At 41.7% G+C, this 23429-nt stretch overlaps 1 protein-coding gene and 1 long non-coding RNA gene across 2 annotated transcripts in view; both read left to right on the plus strand.

Annotated features, from left to right (window-relative positions):
• The first annotated feature begins 1549 nt into the window (after window positions 1-1549).
• LOC123842200 (uncharacterized) lies at window positions 1550-6110 on the plus strand. Its single transcript, XR_006790371.3, has 3 exons — window positions 1550-1715; window positions 3398-3513; window positions 4489-6110. It is a non-coding gene; the product is annotated as an uncharacterized LOC123842200 (long non-coding RNA).
• Window positions 6111-20124: 14014 nt separating this feature from the next.
• The window catches only part of LOC123844069 (maestro heat-like repeat-containing protein family member 2B), a 38329-nt gene continuing 35024 nt past the window's right edge, over window positions 20125-23429 (plus strand). The window contains exons 1-4 of the mRNA XM_045874068.3: window positions 20125-20169; window positions 20993-21136; window positions 22371-22414; window positions 23153-23312. Coding sequence (XP_045730024.1) covers window positions 23276-23312 — 37 coding nt within the window. The 5' untranslated portion in view covers window positions 20125-20169; window positions 20993-21136; window positions 22371-22414; window positions 23153-23275. The remainder of the gene's footprint in view (window positions 20170-20992; window positions 21137-22370; window positions 22415-23152; window positions 23313-23429) is intronic.

The following is a 23429-nucleotide window of genomic DNA, read 5'->3' on the forward strand; positions in this document are numbered from 1 at the left end:
AACGACTGACCCACCCAGGCGCCCCTCACTCTAAGTTCTTTGAGGTCAGCAATCATGTTAGATTTATCTCGAATACTCTCACAACACCCGTCATATAGACAGTGCTAAAAAAAATTTGTTGATGTCACTTGAATTAGGCTTTTTTCTATAAACCTCCTTGCTTTTAATAAACCATTTTCTAAATCATCAGTTTACACTTTTAAAAGAACATACTTATTAAAGAAAATGTGGTATATATATACGATGGAATATTATGCAGCCATCAAAAGGAATGAGATCTTGCCATTTGCAACGACGTGGATGGAACTGGAGGGTATTATGTTGAGTGAAATAAGTCAAACAGAGAAAGACATGTATCATATGATCTCACTGATATGAGGAATTCTTAATCGCAGGAAACAAACTGAGTGTTGTCAGAGTAGGGGGTGGGGTGGGAGGGATGGGGTGACTGGGTGATAGACACTGGGGAGGGTATGTGCTCTGGTAAGCGCTGTGAATTGTGCAAGACTGTTGAATCTCAGATCTGTACCTCTGAAACAAATAATGCAATATATGTTAAGAAAAAAAAAAGAAGAAGAAGGTAGCGGGAGGGGAAGAATGAAGCGGGGGAAATCGGAGGGGTAGATGAACCATGAGAGACGATGGACTCTGAAAAACAAACAGGGTTCTAGAGGGGAGGGGGGTGGGAGGATGGGTTAGCCTGGTGGTGGGTATTGAGGAGGGCACATTCTGCATGGAGCACTGGGTGTTATGCACAAACAATGAATCATGGAACACTTCATCTAAAACAAATGATGTAATGTATGGGGATTAACATAAGAATAAAAAAAAAAGAACATACTTATTATAACCATTTTCTAAATCATCAGTTTACACTTTTAAAAGAACATACTTATTATAACATTTTTTGGATGACAAACGTAACATATGTTTATTTTATTTTATTTTAAACTGCATGGAACTTATAGAGAAGTCCTTAGAAGAAAATAAAAACTCCTTATAAATCTACCGTCTGGATATGTTACCACTTTGACGTATATTCTTCCAGTTTTTCCTGTGCATTTGTATGTGTGTGTGTATATAGAAACATATGTATATTCTGGTTATATGTATATATATAATATATAGTTGGATATGTATAAAACAATATTATACATACTTTTGTAACTTGTCTTTTTTAACTTAATGTATATGAATATTTTGTCATGTCATTGAATATTATTTTACAAAATTAATTTTAATGACTGCACATATATATGAACTGTAATGTATCTGTATTGTTGAGTGTCAAGAGAATTTTGAATTTTTACTTATAGATAAATAATGCCATGGTAAATATACTTATATAAATATATATAATAAATAAAGTAAATATACTTATATTTATAAGAGTATATAAACCCTGTGCACACCTTTGATTCAACATAACAAGTTTAAAAAATATAATTCATTCACTCATTTATTTTCTCAGCACATTTATTGAATAGCTACTCTGCAGCAGGTTTTTGGGGTTTTTTTAAAGATTTTATTTATTTATTTGACAGAGAGAGACACAGTGAGAGAGGGAACACAAGCAGGGGGAATGGAAGAGGGAGAAGCAGGCCTCCCGCTGAGCAGGGAACCTGATGCGGGGCTCCATCCCAGGACCCTGGGATCATGACCTGAGCCGAAGGCAGACACCCAACGAATGAGCCACCCAGGCGCCCCTGCAGCAGGTATTTTAAAGAAGAAGTTATAATAAAGCCATTTCTCTCCAGGAGTCATATTTGGGGGAGCGGAAGCTCTATTCCACCTTAGGTTTTTAGAATAGGAGCTGGTGGGTTAGTTCCAGGGTAAGCATTCTAGGTTTGGTTGCTAAGATGTGATTATTTCTCAACAATTGGATCATATTCCCAGGAGACCCTTCCTCTGTGTCATCTTAACTGCTTCCTCCTAGTGCTGTTGTCTGGTATCGGTGAGAAGGACAGAAACAGGGACTGGAGCAGGGTCAGGCCTAGAGAGGAGGTGAGTCTGAACATGAGAAATGAAGTAGGACAGTGGCCGTGTAAGAGTAGCAAAGGGTTGGATTCAAGGGGCATTTAATAAGTAAAATCCTCTGTCCTGGCAGGGCTGTGGGTGGTGTGGGAGAGAAGTTAAAGATGACCAAGACTCAAGAACTGCCCAGAGATAGGGATTAATTTAGGGATGGAGAGAAGATAATATGTTCAATGTTGGATGTATTGAGTTTTAAGTAGTACAAGAAATGAAGAAGTCTAAAATATCGAAATAAGGTTTTGCAACTCAACATCTGGAGAGAGAGATTTTTAAAAAAATTTTATTATGTTATGTTAATCACCATACGTTACATCATTAGTTTTTGATGTAGTGTTCCATGATTCATTGTTTGCATATAACACCCAGTGCTCCATTCAGTACGTGCCCTCCTCAATACCCACCACCAGGCTAACCGCCCCCCTCCCCTCTAGAACCCTGTTTGTTTCTCAGAGTCCATAGTCTCTCATGGTTCGTCTCCCCCTCCGATTCCCACCCCCCTTCATTTTTCCCTTCCTACTATCTTCTTCTTCTTCTTCTTCTTCTTTTTTTTTTAACATATAATGTATTATTTGTTTCAGAGGTACAGGTCTGTGATTATAGAGTATACATATCTTAAGCTTCTAGTAGATAATACCAAATTGTTTTCCAAAGTGGCTGTATTATTTTATATCCCACTAGTAGTATATGAAAATCTCTATTGTTCCACACTAGTTGTTGTAAACCTTTTAAGTTTAAGCCATTCTGGTGGGTGTGTTGCAATATACTTCTGTGGTTTTAATTTTTACTTCCCTAATTCCTAGTTAGATTGAGCCAAACCTTTAAATGTGTTTATGGGCCATTTGGATATACTCTTTTATAAATTCCTTTTAAGTCTCTTACCCATTTTTCTTCGTGTTTTTCTTTGATTTGCAGGGGATTATTATATATTTTGGATACGGATACTTTGTTGATTTTATGTGTGATATGTATTTTTTTGCACTCTGAGCTCTGCCATTTTTACTCACCTAATGGTGTCTTTTGATAACTGGTGAATCTTAATTTCTCTCCTAACATTTTATTTTGAAAAAAATACCAAACCTATAGAAAATATTATTCATTTGATGAGGAGGAGGAGGAGGAAGAAGATGGCAACAATGATTATCATTACTATTACTTCGTTTAAGTCTTTAAGAGGCTGTTTTACAAAATTAATCTCCTCCGAAGTAATTTCCTGTTCCAGTTGTTGATTTTGTTGGGTTATCTTTCATAGCATTAGATTTCTACATGTCTTTGGGAATTTGGGCTTGTTCATTTTAAGTAATATCTCTCTATTTCTCTTCCTACCCCTCTTTCTCCCCTTCTGTTTAATACACTTCCTTTCTAGTTGCTTTTTGGTTGTCTCATTTCCTACCCCTAACCTGAACTCATGTCCAGGACCTGGTCTTAAAATGACAACAAAGAACACTTCTGCTACAGAGATATGGGATCCTGTGGATTCAGGTAGAGTGCCAACAGTTTCTAATTGAGAATAATAATAATCAATATTGCCTGAGTTATTACTATATGCCAGGCACTATTCTACGTACATTATTTCATATAATGTTCCTAACAACTCTATGAGTTAGATACTACTACAACTACTACTGCTACTATCACACAATGATGACCATTTTACAAATGAGTAAAGTAAGTAAAGCATGTTAAATAGTGTCTTTAGTAAAGACAAACCAGAACATTTAAACCAATCAGTCAATCAATCTACCATCTGCTGGTAGTAGATAGACTGAACTCAGACTAAATCAGTTTTCAGGGTTTTTTCTATCACTATTAACCAAGACTAGGGGTATATGTCACTGGAGTATAAGTTTTGTAGTTTATAGTAATCAATTTTTCATAGTCTTATGGACAAGCACTCCCCTACTCCAAACCTCTATCCAACTTTCACCCATAGAAGGCAGTTTATGATCTCAAGGGGAAAGATGTGATCCAAAGGGCAGGCTGAAGTTTTGAAAGTTGACACCTAATAGCAGATATCTTGTTTTTTTTGACTCTTATGCAAATTTTTTAAAAAGATTTATTTCTTTATTTTAGAGACAGGGAGTGAGAGCAAGTGGGGGAAGGGCCAGAGGGAGGGAGAGAATCCTGAAGCAGACTCCCCACCCGGGCTCAATCCCAGGACCTTGAGATCATGACCTTAGCCATCCAGGTGCCCCTCTCATGTTAACTTTTAATATACTTATTTTACATATGAAGAAATAGAGTCTCCAGGAGTTAAGTAAATTGCCTAAGGATTGTTAGTGGGAGGCAGACTCTGAGTCAGGACCCAAACTGTGTCTTCTGATTCTTAATATTCTTTGCATGTTTTGTTTTACCATGATACTCACCTATGATGAAATACCCACCTATAGCAAGAGAAAAACAGTTCCCCCGCTTCACCCTCCTTATTTCTTATGGAGATGTATATAATTATGATAGGTTCCTCAGAGATCACTGACGGGAACCGGGAATGGGATATCTCAAGAAAGAACATTGAGGACATTATGGAGGCACTCCAAGTTTCTGATCAGGTGAGGACATCTCAGACATTTTACTGGCTCCAATCAGCATAGGACCATCTCCATCAAGGTAGCTGGTTGGGTACATACCTGTTCTGCCAGGAGAGTAAGAAAAATTTCCAATCAGCAGAGCACCACTTGGTCCAGTTCATTCATAGCTCCAGGTCTGATTTCCATGTCCCTAGTCTGACCTACATACCTTCTCCATCCCCTCAACCCCTGATCCAGCTTTAATCCTCTTCCTGGATTCACTCCTCTTCCGTTCTCTACCAGGGGTTCTTATTCTCTTTATTATCTTTACTCTTCAACCTTCCTTTCTTCCTGAGTCCCCTCTCTCCTATAGTTGTCAACAGATAATGTCTTACAAACTCTCAAGTTGCTGGAAGTTAAAATCCTAAATAACAAGATGGCAACTCCACTATGCCAGAAGGTGACAGATATCATCGTTGACTACCTGAGGACAATGTGAGGAGCCTGTGCCTCTGGGCTGGGGGCTCTGGGGAAAGAAAGCAACCCAGGTCTGAGCCCAGGAGTTCTTTCTGTTGGATGATGATACTTGGAAACTAATTGGGATCTGGGATATGAGTATCTCATTTCTAAACAGTTTGCTGGAATCCATATCTAGTACTCTGAGCATATCTCAAGAACTGTGACCTAGACAGAATTGGAAGCTACAGTAGTGAAGTGAAGTGGTGAGGCAGGAGAAGTGAGATGGAAAGAGGGGGGAAGGACCTGGGCTATTGGGCTCAAAATCTGACCTGGTTTTCAGATTGTGTCCTAGTATACTATAGGCAGTCACCTTTGTTACTGCAATTCATCTCACTCTATTTAGTAAGCTATTTAAATCCACCTACCTGTGTGCTAGCCCATCTTTAGACTGAATGTTCATGATGTCTACCTGTCCATCTATCCACATACCTTACACTTACTTTCCTGACACTGGGTTAATCTGGTTTCTTATTTTCTTGGTTCACTACCTACCTATGAATTATCTTTCTTCTGGTTTACCTGCCTTCCTTGACATGCCTGTCTTCTTCTTTTTTTTTTTTTTATTCTTATGTTAATTCCCATACATTACATCATTAGTTTTAGATGAAGTGTTCCATGATTCATTGTTTGTGCATAACACCCAGTGCTCCATGCAGAATGTGCCCTCCCCAATACCCACCACCAGGCTAACCCATCCTCCCACCCCCCTCCCCTCTATAACTCTCAGTCTGTTTTTCAGAGTCCATCATCTCTCATGGTTCGTCTACCCCTCCGATTTCCCCCGCTTCATTCTTCCCCTCCTGCTACCTTCTTTTTTTTTTTTTTTAACATATATTGCATTATTTGTTTCAGAGGTACAGATCTGAGATTCAACAGTCTTGCGCAATTCACAGTGCTCACCAGAGCACATACCCTCCCCAGTGTCCACCACCCAGTCACCCCATCCCTCCCACCCCACCCCCCACTCCAGCAACCCTCAGTTTGTTTCCTGCAATTAAGAATTCCTCATATCAGTGAGATCATATGATACATGTCTTTCTCTGTTTGACTTATTTCACTCAACATAATACCCTCCAGTTCCATCCACGTCGTTGCAAATGGACATGCCTGTCTTCTGATCAAGACTCCTGACCTGCCAGAGACTTCCAAAGTTGCTTCCATAATCTACCCACCTTCCTGATGATTCACTTGCTGCTGTAGGGGAATTTCTGTGCTCTGAAATCTTCAATCCCCACTCCCGCCCTAACACAGAGACTTGGCAGATTTCTTGTCTACCTGTTATTTGTACACTCTAGGAAGCTCTCACCCTCCATCACTGGGAAGGTATATATTGAATGGGGTGGTAGGTGAGTTCTTGCCTTTTAGATGGAGGAGAATCACTTATGGACCAAAGCTGATTCTCAGAAGCTATGGGATTCATCTTGGGGATTAGCCTTAAAACAGTTAATCTTTCTCTTTCCAGAAGCCAGAGGGAGAACTGGAGGAGTTGTGTACTGAGGTCCTAATGGCTCTGGGGTTCCAGTCTCCAGGAATAGTCATCTTCAAGCTGTGTGACAGATGGCACAACAACCTACCCCCAAATTGCCTCCTGGCTGCAGTGGGGAGACTCATCCACTGCCAGGGTATAGTCTGAGTTAGTCTAAGAGGACAGGGCAGCAGAGGTGGAGACATTGTATGTGCTCTAGATTAGCTTTATACTCCTGATTTCTCTCATTGGACATCTCCACTTAGTTCAGTCATGGGTGTGTATGTGTAGGTGGGAGGGGGACAAACTAAGATCCCTATTGGGTTGCTGGGAACTCAGGAGGGAGTACCTGGAGACCTAGAATGGCATAGTAGGACATACTAGGGCATGAGAGACCCACAGAGCTAGAAAGAAGACTCAAGGTGGAGAGAGAAGGCAGAGTAGAAAGCTTCCATTCAACAGTGGTGGGGAGGGGCAAGGAGGAAGCAAGGAGTGCTTTACTTAAGGGAACCTGCAGTGTTGAATTTGATTAGAGGCTTGGAAGGTAATAGAGTAGCAGGATGAGGCAGAAAATCACCATACAATCTCTGCCCTAGTGGCTGCTGGTGGTGGTGGTGGCTCTCTTACCCACTCTGCTCCCCTCGCCCTATCACAAAGTGTGAAAAAAACAATCAAGTCACTGGGCTAGTGACAGTGACCTGCCTTTTCTTTACTACTTGGAGCTGGGGGCAAAGAGAGTCTGGGGGGAGTAAGTTTGCCTTCTGGGCATTAGGTTCAAAATGACAAGGCATGACACAGCAAGCTCAGGGGACACAGCAACAGAAGTTGGAAACCTGTCTCTTGATCTAATCAGGGCAAATCTTTTCACATCCACCTCAGACAGCATAGCTCTTTATTTCCTAAGGGTCCTTGGAAGAGAGTGTTCATGTGTACCTTGTACTAATACGCTGCATTTGTATGCTGTGCTAACATCCATTACTGAGCTTAATCTTCTCAGCAACCCTGTGCAGTGGTCACATCAGGAACTGTACTCTCATTTAACAGTTGAAGAAGCTGAAACTCAGATAAATTTAGTAACTTGTTCCGGGTTGCCCAGACTCTGGAGGCAGAACTAGGATCAGAACCCAGGCCTCCTGGACTCCAGTCTATAAAGTTTCCTACCCTAAGGCTAGGATGCTCCCCTCCCTGGGATAGGGATGTCTTTCTTGTACTCTCCCTCTTAGGTGCAGCTTCCTACATTGGTGTTACATGGGAATATATCCCGTGCCTTCTGAGGATGGCCCAAACGGAGGATGACAAGTTGGCAGTATGTCATGGTAAGGGTCAACAGGGTCTGGGGAAGACTCTGTTGGAATCACGGAGGGAGGAAAGAAGGGCAAATAAAGACACTGGTTGGGTCCCTCTGAGTAGGGATCCCAGAAGGCTGGGGAGGGACAGGAAATGGTTGAGAGCAGGCCAGGTGTGAGCAGCTACTCTTCTCCCTCTGACTTCTTGGCCTGGATTTGGGCAAGGACCAAGCTTGATAGGGATGTTGTGGGTGTTGATAGCCTCAACCACTTTCCCTTCCTCTGCTGGGTGGACCAGGTGTGCTCACAAAGAAAAGATAGTTGGGGTGGTGGTAAATAGGTTGGTGTTTCCCAGCATAGGACCCTGGAAACATTTAGGGTTGGGGATGAGAGGACTGTGCCCATATGTGTGTATGTTTCCCTTTGTGGGAAGGGAAAGGTGATGGGTAGCTCAAACTCCCTGCATCCCTCACAGTGCTCAAAGGATTGGTCATCAGTGCCCAGAAACATCTGGATCTGGACATTACAGATGTATATTATTTCAATATACATTACACAAGAGGAAGTGTCCTCCCAGGCTTATCTCACCCTCAGGCTTCTCTCCAATCATTGGTCCCTGAAGAGCAACAACGAGGTGAGAGTTGGAGATAGTGGGGTTGGATGGATGGCTGAAGGAGTGAGTCTTGAGCCAAAGATGGGGCATGTCTGTCTACTTACTGGTGGAAGGATAACTTAAATGGCTCTTCCAAAAGAGCAGGGTGACTTTCCTTAGGCTCCTCTTCCCATTCTCCAGAAAAGGGTACTATCAGAAAACTCCACTGTCCAGCCACATATTTGTTAAATATGCAGTTAAGCAACTTAAATTTACTGATTACTAGCATTAGCCAGGCACTGTGCTAGGCCCTGGGGATACAAAGATGAATAAGGAAAAGCCCCGAAGGGATTGTCTTGTCTTCATCCTTGGCTGAGGCAAGTTTGTTTTGTCTCCTTGGGCACAGGTGACAGAGCAAGCTCTGGTGATAATTGGCCATCTCTTCTTCCTCATGCCACCATCCGAATTCAAGAACCAAGTGAGCCAGTCAACCTGATGGTTAGTGACTTTGATAGCTATAAAAGTGACACCTTTCTACATTTCCCAGGTGATTGGAATGGGGTGAGAAGATAATTTTAACTAGTTCATTCTTTCCACATTTGTTGAGTAGTTAATGCTATGGTTAGCAAAGCATGGCCCACAGGCCAAATCCAGCCCGAAGCTTGTTTTTGTAAAACAAGGTTTTGTTGGAATTGCACCATGCACATTTGTTGAATTCATCTAACACCTTGAATCTCTCTGACTTTCCTGTCTCTGACCTCTAGACCCAGATTTAAATGGCTCATGAGAGTAGATCAAGCCCACCTGGATAATCTGTTTTAAGGTCAACTAGTGTGGGACCTTAGTTACGTCTGCAAAATCCCTTCTTATCAACACCTAGATTACTGCTTGATTAAATAACTGGGAAAAGGGGCCTGGAATTTGGGAGGCCATCACAGAATTCTGCCTAACTTAGAATTGTTATACCAATGTTAGGTATTTTTAGGAACAGAGGACCCAGAACTGGAACCCAAAATTTCTGATTGTTGTTTCAGTCCTTCTTCCATTTCAATGGCCTTCCTCAAACCAAGTTCCCTCCAATTTTTGATGGGTATTTCACAAAAATGTGTTATTTAGCAAAATGGGTGGGAAATACTGAGTTAAAATTAGTATCTTAAATGTAGGACTTCTCAGGAGCCTTCAATATGTAGGCTAGTCTTGTCCTCCAAGAAGCAAATACCAACATGGTATTCGAGGTGCAGGAGATTTATTGGAGGAACATCTGTGAGGGAAAACAGGGAGGAAGCCAGAGGAGGCAGGGAGCCATCAGACTGTGTTGTATGTCTGACCCTTGATAAGGAGAAGAGGAAAGAGGGAAGGAAGGGAAGGAGGGAAAAAGTGAGGAAGGTCTTAGATTACAGTGTAGTTCTAAAAAAGTTTCAGTATGGCCAACAGGGAGGCACTGAACCAAAGTCACCCATCAGAAAATGTGCCTGCCTTAGTGGACTTGCCATATTCATTCATTGGCTGGGAGAAACCTGTGGGAATCTGGCTTCAGTTTCAACACAGTGATGGATTTTAGAGCATGACAGCTGGAGATGCTGGTTAATTATGCACCTCAGAATAGGCATCTGAGGGGGCACCTGGGTGGCTCAGTCGTTAAGTGTCTGCCTTCGGCTCAGGTCATGAATCCCAGGGTCCTGGGATTGAGCCCCACATCAGGCTCCCTGCTTGGCGGGAAGCCTGCTTCTCCCTCTCCCACTCCCCCTGTTTGTGTTCCCTCTCTCACTGTGTCTCTCTCTGTCAAATAAATAAAATCTTTAAAAAAAAAATAGGCATCCAAGAGGCATATTTTTCAGGGTTGGTAAATATGCTAATGTGCCTTTGTGAATTTCCAAGATGAGGATTTTTTTTTTTTTTTTTTTTGAGTGCAACAATTATTAGCATCGAGTTTCCAGGGACTACAGTTTGCAGTCTACCATTACACTACCACCTCAAATGCATTTTCCTTGTTATATAAAGAGATGACCTTTCTCACATATGTACTCTGAGTTTTGCCCATTAGTGGCCACCCACACAATCTCTTGTTTAATCTCACTCCTGGCACATGTCTGAATGTTGCCTAGGGTAGGGTCAATGAATTTGGTACAAAGGTTTGCTCTGTGTAGTCAATTAGCCAGTTGGAGGATGAAATTTGTTTCCCAACTACTAGTCCGAAGATTGTTCAGGTGGATATTTCACCCCACATCTTGACTGACAGTGGAAGTGTTTTGACTACTCCCTTTCCCCTTCTCCTTCCTCCTCCTCTCTCACTCCAGGACATGGTGGTTGAGAATCAAGATATTTATCAGTCTGTAGTATAATTTTGTTTGGACATCAACCAGCACTAACCAGCTCTATTTAAGCAAACTGGCCCTAATGGGAATCCATCAGGTAGACCAAAGGAGAGGAAATGTTGAATATCCAAAATCCAGTGGAGGGATTTCTGCTTCTGGTAAAGATGGAGTAACTGAGGTCAGATTTACCCTCTTGCCTGAAACAACTAAAAAGCTGGACAAAATATATGAAATAATGGTTTTTAAAACACTGGACATCAGGCAACAAAGAACAGTGATTCCTGAGAGGCAGGAAAGAAATGAGGTGAGGCCTATTATTGCCCCAGCTAATTTTCTTAAGAAAATTAGGTCCAGGTCATGGCATAGGGAAAGAAAACCCAGGAAGAATCTAGTGGACTTTCTGAGTGGACAAGATGACAGTGAGAATCCAGGGAGACCAAGGCAGCTAGAGTTTACAGAGCAGAATATTAAACAGTGCATGCATATGAGGAAACTGTCTCAGGTAAGGAAAAGAACAAAGAATTGAGAGAACTGTAGCCAGAACTCACACAGGGCCAGGAATAGTGCCTGTTCCCACCAACCAGCCTGAAAACTTCGTAATTCACAGGCATTGGGTAGAGTACGGAGAAGGTGGGGCAAAATTAAGAACAGGCTGAATGCTGTTCTGGTCTAACAAATCTTAAAAGCAAGACACCCCAAAATCAAACTACTTTCAAGTAACTGCGTCCCAGAAGAAATTCAAGAATATAAGAATACAGAAATATCCAGCACTCAATAAGGTAAATTCACAATGAGTGGCATTAAATAAAAAATCACCAGGCATGCAAAGATGCAAGAAACTATGATGTATAATAGGGAGAAAAATCAATCAAAACTGACCCAGAACTCACACAGATGTTAGAAATAGCAGACAAGGACACTAAAACAGGTATTATAACTGTATTCTCTAGGTTTGAAAGCTAGATTGGAAAAGAAAAGATTGATTAACTTGAAGACATAGCAATAAAAACTATACAAAATGAAACACTGAGATAAAAAGATAGAAGTAGAAGGAGGAGAAGGACAGAGAGGAGGAGGAGGAGGAGGAGGAAGCTTCAGTGAGGTATGGACAACTTCAAGCAGCCTAATTTATGTGCAGTTGGAGTCCCACCAAAAAGGGGAAAGACAGAACATTTGAAGAAATAGTGTTTGAAAATTTTCCAAATCTGAAGAAAGTGATAAAGTCACAGTTCCAAGGCACTAAGTGAACCCCAAACACAAGAAATATTAAGAAAACCACACCAAACCATACCATAATCAAATTTCTCAAAACCAGTGAAAAAGAAAATCTTAAATGCAGAAAGTAAAAACAAAAAACAAACCAAACCAAACAATAAGAACAACATATTTCATACAGAGGAATAAAGATAAGGATAATAGCATATTTCTCATTGGAAACAATGCAAGTGATAACATAGTAGAATTCAAGGTACTGAAAGAAAAACACTATATCTGGGGCGCCTGGGTGGCTCAGTCGTTAAGTGTCTGCCTTCCGCTCAGGTCATGATTCCAGGTCCTGGGATCAAGCCCTGCATCAAGCCCTGCATCGGGCCCTGCATCGGGCTCCCTGCTCGGCGGGAAGTCTGCTTCTCCCTCTCCCACTCCCCCTGCTTGTATTCCCTCTCTCTGTGTCTCTCTCTCTGTCAAATAAATAAATAAAATCTTTAAAAAAAAAAAAAACCCTATATCCTAGAATTCTGTGCTTAGTGGTAATATCTTTTGGAATGAGTGAAAAAAATATTTTCACACATAAAAAAACTGAAAGAATTCATCACCAGTAGACCCATATTATAAGAAATGTTAAAGGAAGTCCTTCAGGCAGAAGGAAAATGATACCAGATGGAAATATGGATTTATACAAAAGAATGAAGAAAATCAGAAACAGTAACTGTGTGAGTAAATATATTTTTTCTTATTTAAAAAATCTCTTTAAAAGGTAACTATTTAAACAAATATAACAATGTAGTGTGGAGTTTGTTACATGTAGAAGTAAAATATATGACAACAATAGCACAAAGTATAAGTATACCTATACTTAGTGTACATAAAGTAGTATAATATCACTTGAAGATTGACTGGGATAAGTTAAAAATGTATGCTATAGGGACGCCTAGGTGGCTCAATCGGTTAAGTGTCTACCTTCAGCTCAGGTCATGATCTCAGAGTCCTGAGACTGAGTCCCGCCTTAGGCTCCTTGCTCAGTGGGGAGCCTGCTTCTCCCTCTGCCTGCTGTTACCTCTGCTTGTGCGCTCTCTCTCTCTCTAACAAATAAATAAAATCTTTAAAAAAAAGTATGTTATAAACCCTGTAGCAACCACTCAAATAACAAAGAGTTACAGCTAACAGGCCAACAATGGATATAAAATGGAATTATAAAAAATATTCAACTAATTTAAAAGTAGACAGAGATAGAGGGACAAGAGAACAAAGAATTGGGACTAGTAGGAAACAAGTAGCAAGATGATAATTTAAGCCTAACTATAATAAACAAACAAACAAATAATCATATTAGATGTAAATGGTCTAAATACCCCAATTAAAGGCAGAGAATGTCAGATGGATTAAAAAAGCAAGACCCACCTATATACTACCTATAGGAAATGCACTTAAAGATACAAATAGGTTAAAAATAAAAGGATAAATAAAAATATGCAGGCATACCTTGGAGATATTGCGCGTTTGGTTCTAGACTACTGCAATAAAATGAATATTGCAATAAAGCAAGTAAAAGGAATTTTTTGGTTTCCCAGTGCAAATAAAAGTTATATTTATACTATACTGTAGTATAGTGTGCAATAATATTTATCTGTAAGTACTTTAAAAATACTTTATTGCTAAAAAAATACTAACCATCATTGGAGCCTTTAGTGAGTTATAATCACTGATCACAGATCACCATTGCAAATACAATAATAGTGAAAAAATTTCAAATATTACAAGAACTACAAAATGCGACACAGAAACAAAGTGAACAAATGCTGTTGGGAAAATGGTGCAGACAGACTTGCTTGATATAGGGTTGCCACAAACCTTAAATTTATAAAAAAAAAAACCATACCATCAGTGGGGCAGAATAAAGGGGAGCAATAAAACAAGGTATGCATGTACCATGTTAACATTTATGGGAAAAAAAGCTGTGTTTGCCGTATTCATATCAGATAAAGTAGATTGCAGAGCAAAGAATATCAAGTATAAAAAATGTCATTTCATAATGATGGAATTCTAAATGTTTATGTACCTCTTGTTATGTGTCTGTTACTATAACAGAGCTTCAACAATATATAAAGCAAAAACTAACAGAACTGCACAGAGAAATAGAAAAATCCAGAATTACACTCAGAGATTTCAACATCCCTCTTTCAACAATTGATAAAACAAGTAGATGATCAGAAAGTGTATATAAGATCTGAGCACTATCAAACAACTTGACCCAATTGGCACACAGATTGTAAAGGAAGTACAATTGTCTTTATTCACAAGCAACATGATCATCTGTATAAAAATATGAAATACTTAAGAATAAATCTGAAAAAAGTAGGTAATACTTGTACACTGGAAACTACTAATCATTGCTAAGGGAAATTAAAGAAGACTTAAGTAAATGGAAACATGCAGATGGACCAGAAGATTCAATATTGGTAAGATACCAATTCTTCCCAAGTTGATCTAGATTCATTGCAATTCTTTTTTTTTTAATTCTCACTTTTAAGTAATCTCTACACTCAATATGAGGCTTGTACTCACAACCCCGGGATCCAGAGTCTCCCATGTTCCACTGACTGATCCAGCCAGGTGCCCCAGATTCGTTGCAATCCTAATCAAAATCCTAGCAGTCTTGTGGCACCTGGGTGGGTCAGTCAGTTAATCACCCCCACATTTGCTCCACGCTGGGTGTGGAGCCTACTTTAAAAAAAAAAAAAAGAACCTAGCAGGTTTTATTTAATAGGAATTGACAAGCTGATTCTAAAACTCACATGGAAATGCAAAAGACCCAATACACCAAAACAGTTTAGAGAAAGAATGATGACTTATAAAACGACAACAATGGAGACTGTAGTGCTGGTATTAAGACAGATGAACGGATAAATGGAACTGAAGAGAGTCCAGAAATAGACCTACATTTTTACTGTCAATTGATTTTTTGGCAATTCCTTGGAGAAAGGATAGTCTCTTCAACAAATGGTGCTGGAACATTTGGGTATCTATACACAAAAAGATAAACTTAAATCCATACCTCATACCATGTACAAAAATTAACTCAAAGTGGCTCATACTTAAATGTAAACCCTAAAACTATCAAAGTTCTAGATGAAAACAGGAAAAATTTATGTGAACTTGAGTTAGGCAAAGATGTCTTAGCTACAACCAGAAACATGATCTATAAAAGAACAAAGGAATAAAGTGGACTTCATCAAAGTGAGTAACTTCTGTTCTTTGAAAGGTACTGTTAGAATGAAAAGACAGGCCTCAGACTGGAAGAAAATAATTGCAAATCACATACACATCCAGAATATATAAAGAACTCTCAAAACCCAATAAAAACAATTTAAAAAGTGGACCAAAAAAATTGAATAGCTGCTTCACCAAAGAAGATATGAGGATGGCAAGTCAGCACAGGAAAAGTTGCTCAACGTTGCATAGACGTGAGGGAATTTAAAATCACCATGAGATGCCACTACACATCTGTTAGAATGTAAACTGGCAAACTACTTTGGAAAACAGTTTGGCGGTTTCTTAAAAAGGAAGTGACAGGTCTATAATGACAGAAAGCAGATAAGTGTTTGCCTGGGGAAAGGAAAGGTGCTGGGAAGGAGGAATTACAAAGACACAAGAGGAAACTTGAGGTGTACTGGATATGTTCAGTATGTTAATTGTGGTGGTTTCATGAGTGTATACATTTATCAAAACTTGTTGAATTGTACACTTTAAATATATACAGTTTTTTGTATGTCAGTTAGATATCAATAAACCCGTTTTAAGAAAATCAAATGGAGTGTTTACACATGTGAAAACTAAGGTTATTTGTAGAACTCTCATATACCAGTGATAAGAAGAACCCACAAAATAATAGAATCCACCAGGTAGAGAGTAGAAATATAGGCTTTTAGACTTAGTTTTCAGAATTTTGAAAGTCATAGAACCGTAGAACCAGTTCTTGCTTTGGCTATGATTAATTTACCCTGCTCCTTTGAAGTCAGCCAATACTTGAAATGTTGAATTGCCCTGAAGATTTCTGTGGAATAATGAGATTATTTGAAAGTAAGTGTAGCTTACTGGGCAAGGTGGAAGGGCAGGTCATGGCTGTATTTAGCTATGAAAGAACTAGACCCTGAGCCTTTTTTAGAAAGGTCCAAGAGGGCAGTGTGAAACTATGATGACTTGGCCCATCCTTGAAGAGAAGATGTGAGGACAGAGGATTTCTCCTGAGGCTGTGGAAATTCTAACTTATGCTTACTTTGTCCTTATGCACAGTGTATCTGCCAACTTATGAATGCTCTGGTTCTTAGTGGCTGTGGAGGTATAAACTTGGAATCCCAGTTTTATTATATATTTTTTGTATATTATATATTTTTATATATTTATTATATTTTTATATATTTATATATATTTTATATATATTATTATATATAATATATATTATATATCATTATAATATATATTTATATATTTTATATATTTATATATATTTTATATATTTATTATATTTTTATATATTATATATTTTATTATATATTATTTTATAGTATTATAAAATATTATAAGTATACTGTTCAATCAGGTGAGTGCTGTGGGACTAGAAGCATCCTGGGCTTGCTTTTTCTCTCTTCTTTGGAGGTGATGGCTATTGCAGCCCAGGTCACAACCTCCATAAATGCAGGTGTCTTTCACATGGTGACCTTAACCATACAGATCTCAGGTTTCCTTGGAACAGGTAAATGCCCAGATTCTGGGCATAGACTCAGATATTCTCCATGAGGTAAATTGGGTACATTCTGTGTGTTTCTTGAAGGTCACAGACCTTTGTTGCTCCCCCTAATTTCTGGTTAAAGGGCAGGAGGTTCAAAGCACTCCATCATGTCTGTGGGAAATGTCAGGCCCTCTGTGTTGCAGCCTAGAGTAGGAAGAAGATAACTGAACATTTTGCAAAAAGGTGTTAACTTCTGTATGTTTAATTTGCTTGCCACTTGGGGCTGGGAATGTGGATTCCTGGGTTTTATTTTCCTATTCTCCTTTATTACTAAACACCACACTTTCCATGGATGCGTGCCTTGGTTCCTCCATCCACACCCATGGCCCCTAGTTTCAGTCCTCCCAGGCCTGATGGCCTTGGTCTCCCCACAGCTGAATGAAACAGTCAAGGACTTAGATCCTCACTCTGCATGGAACCACAGCCTTGCCCTGAAGGCTTTCTACATCCTGAGTAAGTTAACACAGTTCCCTAACCCCAGGTATTTGTGTGGGTGGGCAGTCAGAATAACTTTTGTGTCTCCCTGGACTGGAGCAGGGACCTAGGTTCCCATAAGGGTCTTCCATTCTTCTAGACAAGATGCAAAGTAATCCATGTGAGCTTTGCTTGAAATTCAAGGAATCTTGAGGGGCAAAGACATAGCTCCACTCCCTTCACCTGAAGTTGGTTGGCTTCCCTTTCTCCTTCAATGAATCCCAGCTTAGAAAGGTGATCTTGTCATTACAACACTGATGATCATGCGAGGTGTGCCAACCTATGGGAGGGCACATGGTGGGGCAGTGGAGGGAAAGGGCCCAGCTCAGGGAAAGCATCTAGCCACATGCTTGGCACATGGGGCTAGATGCTTTTCCTCCTTCTTTTCTCCAACCTAAAGGGCCCTAACTTATCTGGTTCATGGCATCATGGTTTGCTATAAGCATGATTTACTTCTACTTACCACTTGCTAGTTAAACATACCATGATTCCCTTGTATTTGCACCCTTCTGATAGCCAAGTTATACAATGATCAGGTGGTATTCTTAATACAAAAGAACATGCAAGCCAGTGATCCAGACAAGATAGTATCAGCCCTTCAAGTTTTCATGGATGTGTTCCAGGAAGATGAGTGGGAATTGGCCTGGTGTTGGGGATATTCTTTCCTATGAGAGCTCTTTTCTCTGGAAGACAGTCTCATGTGTAAGTTAAAGGCACAGTTTTAAACTTAATGTAAACTCAAAGTCAACTCAATAGGTTTAAATCTGGGCAGATTGCTTTTAGTCTGTGCCTCTGTTTCCTCACCTTAAAGTGGTGGTAATATTAGTACCTACCTTTAGGGTTTTTTTAGTGAAGATTAGATGAGAAAATATATGTGAGGTGCTTAGACTATTTCCCAATATGCAGTCAGTTTTATAGTCATTTAGTCTGTGATTATTATCTTGGGGAATAAGCTTCAACTCCAATCAAGTGTTTGCCAAACCTTCGCTGTATGTCTAGCACAGTGCAAGGCACTGCAAATAGACACTTAAATAAGACATAGTCCCCGCTCTCAAAGAGTTCACTATTGAGTTGGGATTATAAGGCTGTCCAGACAGTGAAACAATGCAAGATAATATGTGAAAAGTTGTTTAAATGTGAGCATGGTTATATGCAATAGGAATATGGAGAAGGGGTCATTCGGGAGATGGGTTGGGCTCTGTGTAGGAGATGTACTGAGAGCAGGGAAGGAGATTGTAATGGTGAGTTAGGAGAGGGAATTCACATAAAGAAGAGCAGTTGTCATAGTTTTAAAGGTTGAGATGTATGGGGTGGGGGGTACTGTTTGACCAGGGAGGTGGGCAATCATAGGAGACTGGAAAGAGCTGGGACTCCAATGCCAGCTTGAGGAAAAGTTTTCTGTCACTCTTCAGTCTGGTTTGAAGCAGAGGGATGGTGGAGATAATCTTTGGGAGCTCTATCTGGCCCTTGAAGACCAGGACAGTACCTAGAATTCCTCCCACCTGTCTGTCTTCTTGTGCCTCCCAATACAACAGAGGAGGAGGAAGGAAACTGATCCCCAGCTGCATGTCTGTCTTTTCTCTAGCACCCGAGACACAGCAACTAAAGAATGAGGTGATGCATTCAGTCATAATCATGATTCAGGAGGATCTCAAACCAGTGAGCAGAAAGGCTGAATGTTTGGGCTGGGAGGGCAATTGCTTTCTTGAGACCTTGAAGTTGTGTAAAATGGAGAGGGGGAGGCTGTTCATGGATGAGGAGAGAGGTAAGACACCCCCTTACCAAGACCCTTCTGGCCTCAGACTCTGCCCATGGGTTACATTTGGGCTCTTCAGAGCCTGAGAAGGATTTGAGAGGTGAACAGGTGGTTCCTACCTATTTTCTGAGCCTTGTCAGTGGGGACACAGAGCTCTAAAGAATGCTAATTCTGCCCCCTAAAAATTCAGTTTATTTGGGGAGAGAAGACCTCAAACATCATATCTAGCATAGGGTCTGAGAAGCCATATTTTTAACAAGCTCTGCCAGAATTGGAGGCAGCAGAGACTGCTCCCAGGTCTGAATCATGCAAGACAGGGAGCAGAAGAGCAGCAGTTTAGGGTGCCAGGTGGACAACAATGGCACCATCCCTAAAAACAAAGTCCTAAATCTTCAGAAGGTTGATGGAGAGACTAGGATCTTGAGGGCTGGACCCTCAGGACTTATGGGATTCATTCCTGTCTTTCCCTATGAAGGCCAGAACATGGGACTTTTCCTGGACTCTGATTTCTCCCTACCCAACACTTCTGTCAATTTCTTATCTTATATAAGGTGTGGGCAAGCTAAGTGCTTACAGTTCTTCAGGAGAATGGTAGGAACTTAAATGGGCTAGAACTTCAGGGTGGAGTAGGGTGGTCAGGTTCAGTGGCTGGTTGTCTGTCATCACCTGGAGACCAGGGAAGAGTCACACTGGGCTTGAAGTTGGGAGATCTGAGTCCCTTGAAGACACCCCTCACCTGCTCTGGTCCTCTGTGTTCTCACCTGGAACATGAAGTGTCATACTGATGTGTTTTCCTATCTTGTCATGTGATGGTCTGTGACCCCCCCGCCCCCTGACACACACACAGGTGCGGAAGGCCCTCCTGAACTTCACTGAGATGCTGGGCCAGCATGACTACTTGGCCATGCCCCAGGGGAATGTCATCATCAACTATGTCATCAAGCTCAGTGAGTCTGCCTGCTCAGTGAGCAGCGGCCAGGCAGGGAGGGGACTGAGGGTGGGAGCAAAAGAAGGGCAGGTTTGGGAGTAGAAGGGAAAGAAGAAGAGGGCATGGTTGGCACAGTGGGAAGGGGCTTTGGTGTCTAAAATTCTGAGCAGTGAGCCAGGGGAGGCCTTGAACCAGAAGACTCAGCATTGGTTTCAGATTTAAATCTTTTCCTTTCTTATTCCAGAATGAAGAGGACATCCAACTAATGTGTTCCAAAATCCTACAGATGGTACAAGCAGCTAGGGTCAAAGAGACTTCTTCATCTCCTCCTCCCCTGGCTGCCCAGATCACTACCCTGACCCCCAGATTGCATTCTCTCTGCCCACTCCCTACCCCCCACTCCATCTAACCTAACCCCTCGTACTGTCCCTTCCACCATCCCCACCTCTATCTGTTCCCACTTGAGTGCCTGGGGCTCCTCTGAGAAATGGCTCAGTGGAGCAGAGGATCACTGGATGGTAAACCTGGAGGCCTGAGACTGGGTCCTGCTCAGCCAGTTTTTGGCTAGAAAATCTAGAGTAAATTACTCTCCAGGCTACAGTTTCTCCTGTAAAAAAGTGGGTGATTATCCACCCTGCCTGCTCTTAGCAACCTCCAAGGATTCCTGGGGACTCCTATGAGTTGTTGTGTGGGTCAGAGTTGAGTCAGGGGCCATGGGAAGAAAAGGACAGCTGTGATTTACTCTTCTTCCCAGAGACCCCTTCTCCCTCCCAGCAAGCTGTCTCCTGACTGCTAACATGTCTTCTGCCCCTGGAATGTTCCCCAGTGAAGGCGATTACAAGTCACACAATTCCAAATTTCAAGAAGCCCCTCTATTTAATCAAGTCCTTCCTGCTGTAATTTTAATCAGGACCTTGGTTATGGTTTACCAACATGCAGTGGAAAGGGAGAGAGGGCGAAAGGGAAGGGGGACTATGAATGGGATGGGGGTCTGTGTATACAGGTCTCAAATGCCCCTCCAAGAAAGGAAGACAAAGCCATAGGGTTGAAGAACTTATGATTGGGGCTGATTTGGAGCTTGACATCGAATCCCTTGCCACATCTTCTGCCAGGTGTCCTTGCCCAAACTGATCACCTTGACGTGACAGCCCAGCAACACCTTGACCTTCGTGCTGCTGAGTAAGACAGCCACAGACATGGCTCTGAAGGCCCGGTCCCTGGGCAGGTCCCCTACCTTAGCAGCTTTCACCTCAGCCGTAAGTACATGGGACGGGGTGGGGGGGAGATTGTGGAGAGGGGGCAGCTGTGAAAGCACAGGCTGCCCCAGGCAGGAGGGTAGGGTGGGACAGGGACTGAGACTCTGAAGGGGTCATGGGTGTGGGGAGAGGGTGCAGATCCGCTGTTGTGGGGGGCGTGGCTGTGAGCCTGGGCCAGGACATAAGAGGAAGACAAAGGGTTAGGACAGCAGCTTGATGCCCTTTGGCCCTTCATATGAATGAAAAGGGGATTCTTCTGGAAGAGAGGCAACCCCCCCCCACAGATCCTTCTTGCCTTTATTCCTTGTCTTAAAACACTGGAGTAGAGATGTGAGAACTTTGTTGTAAATTACAAAGTAATGTGTACACAGACATTCCTGACCCTTAGTTCTTCCTTTGCCCTGACTCTGAGCCTCACTCTGTACTCACCCCACCCCTGACTGCTAGTTCCAGAGGGAGTCAGAATTGAGGTGAGGATATCTGTTCGGCACATTACTTGGGGTGTGTGTGTGTTTGTGTGTTTGGAAAATAAGCATTCTTTGTTACGGTTTTAAAGGAGGAAAGTTAGCAAATGACTTTCCCAGTGTTGAGACTTCTGATTATAATCAATGTGAACAATAGACATTTAAAAGATGGACTTAGGGTTTTCAAATATGAAAAGCTACATTTAATAAAATGTGTACAACTTCTCAGAATAGTGGGAGATGCTTTCAAGGTATAAACTAATAGAATGCACTCATGAGTAGTGACCATTTACCATGCTTTGGCTGGACAATGCCTTTCTTCCCTAGTCTGTCTATTTAATTTTTTTTTTATTGTGGTATAGGTGACATACAATGTTATGTTAATTTCAGGTGGGGGCACCTGGGTGGCTCAGTCAGTTAAGTGTCTGCCTTTGGCCCAGTTCATGATTCTCAGGATCCTGGGATCGAGCCCCTCATTGGGCTCCCTGCTCAGCAGGAAGCCTGTTTCTCCCTCTCTCACTCCCCCTGCTTGTGTTCCCTCTCTCGATGTCTCTCTCTCTGCCATAAATAAATAAATAATCTTAAAAAAAACCCCAACAACACAAAATGTTGCAATCCCCATGGCAATGGCACCAATAATCGCTCTCCACTTTGCTTTTTCTCCTCCCTTGAAGAATGGGTAGTGGGCTGCTGGTGGGAGAGGGGCCTGAAGGTTGGGCATCCTGGAGCTGGCACTGACTCTGTCCTCTTTTATCCTCTCTTTAACTTAGCTACCCAGTTCATCTCCCCACAGAAACTCCTGACCCATCTTGTGGTAAGTGATAAATGTACAGGATGAATACTATCCATCCATCCATCCATCCATCCATCCATCCATCCATCCCCACATTCCACAAATAGTTGAGTACTACTCTATTCCAGGCATTGTGCTGGGCATGGAATAAGGGGTAGGGCCAAAGATCACAGGTGCTTTGGGGAGAAGTGATCAAACAGCTTGGAGGAGGGAACTGGGAGCATAGTTCTGGGAGCTGAAGGTGGGGAAGGGGTGAGGGTTGGGGAAGGCCTGGCCTGTCTCCTATGTGGCCTTATAGTGAGCTGTTCTCTGTTGATCTTGGACAAGTCCACATGCCTTTTTGGATCTCATTTTTTCAGCAAGAATGTTTTGAGTTTCTCTATGTACCCAGACATTATGTTCTAGACATTATGAACACTTGGAAAGACAAGGTATGGAACTGCCCTTGAAGTGTTCACAGTCTTAGTGGGAAGGATAAGCCTGGGAATAACCACCCATAATGCAGTGTGATAAATGTTAGTAGAGGAATACACAAGTTGCAATGGGATCTTAGAAGAACAAGGGGCTGACTTGGTCTCCAGGAATCAGAGGAGGCAACGTTTTGAGAGCATCTTGCAGAACATGTAGGAGTTCACAGGTGGAAAAGAATGGGAAAGGGCTAAGCTTCAGCTCTACCATTCTATGGGTTTATTCTGATTTTCTTCCTTCTCTTCCCTTAAATCCTTTCTCTGCCTCCTGCTTGCTTCCCTTGTTTCTCAGATATTTTCCCTGGAGGCCTATAGAGAAAGGGAGTTTGGTATAAGCTCTCTAAGGCTACTACATGCCCTGCATCCTATCACCTCCTTGGACCCCGTTATCAACTCGAATGTGGGCCAGCTGTGGATGAAGGAAATCCCCCAGATGTTGCAGATACTGGATGGTGAGGGGTTGGCTGTGAGGTGGGAAGAATGGAGCTGGGGCATTGGGGCAGACTCCAGAAGAGATGAAGTTCCGAGGTGCAGGATGGATCTTCCTTGGGGTGAGGAGAACCGGGACC

Source organism: Mirounga angustirostris, unplaced genomic scaffold, assembly GCF_029215605.1.
Source record: "Mirounga angustirostris isolate CCGP_5_RB_7025 unplaced genomic scaffold, mMirAng1.0.hap1 SCAF_5, whole genome shotgun sequence".
NCBI classification, from domain to species: Eukaryota; Metazoa; Chordata; class Mammalia; order Carnivora; family Phocidae; genus Mirounga; species Mirounga angustirostris.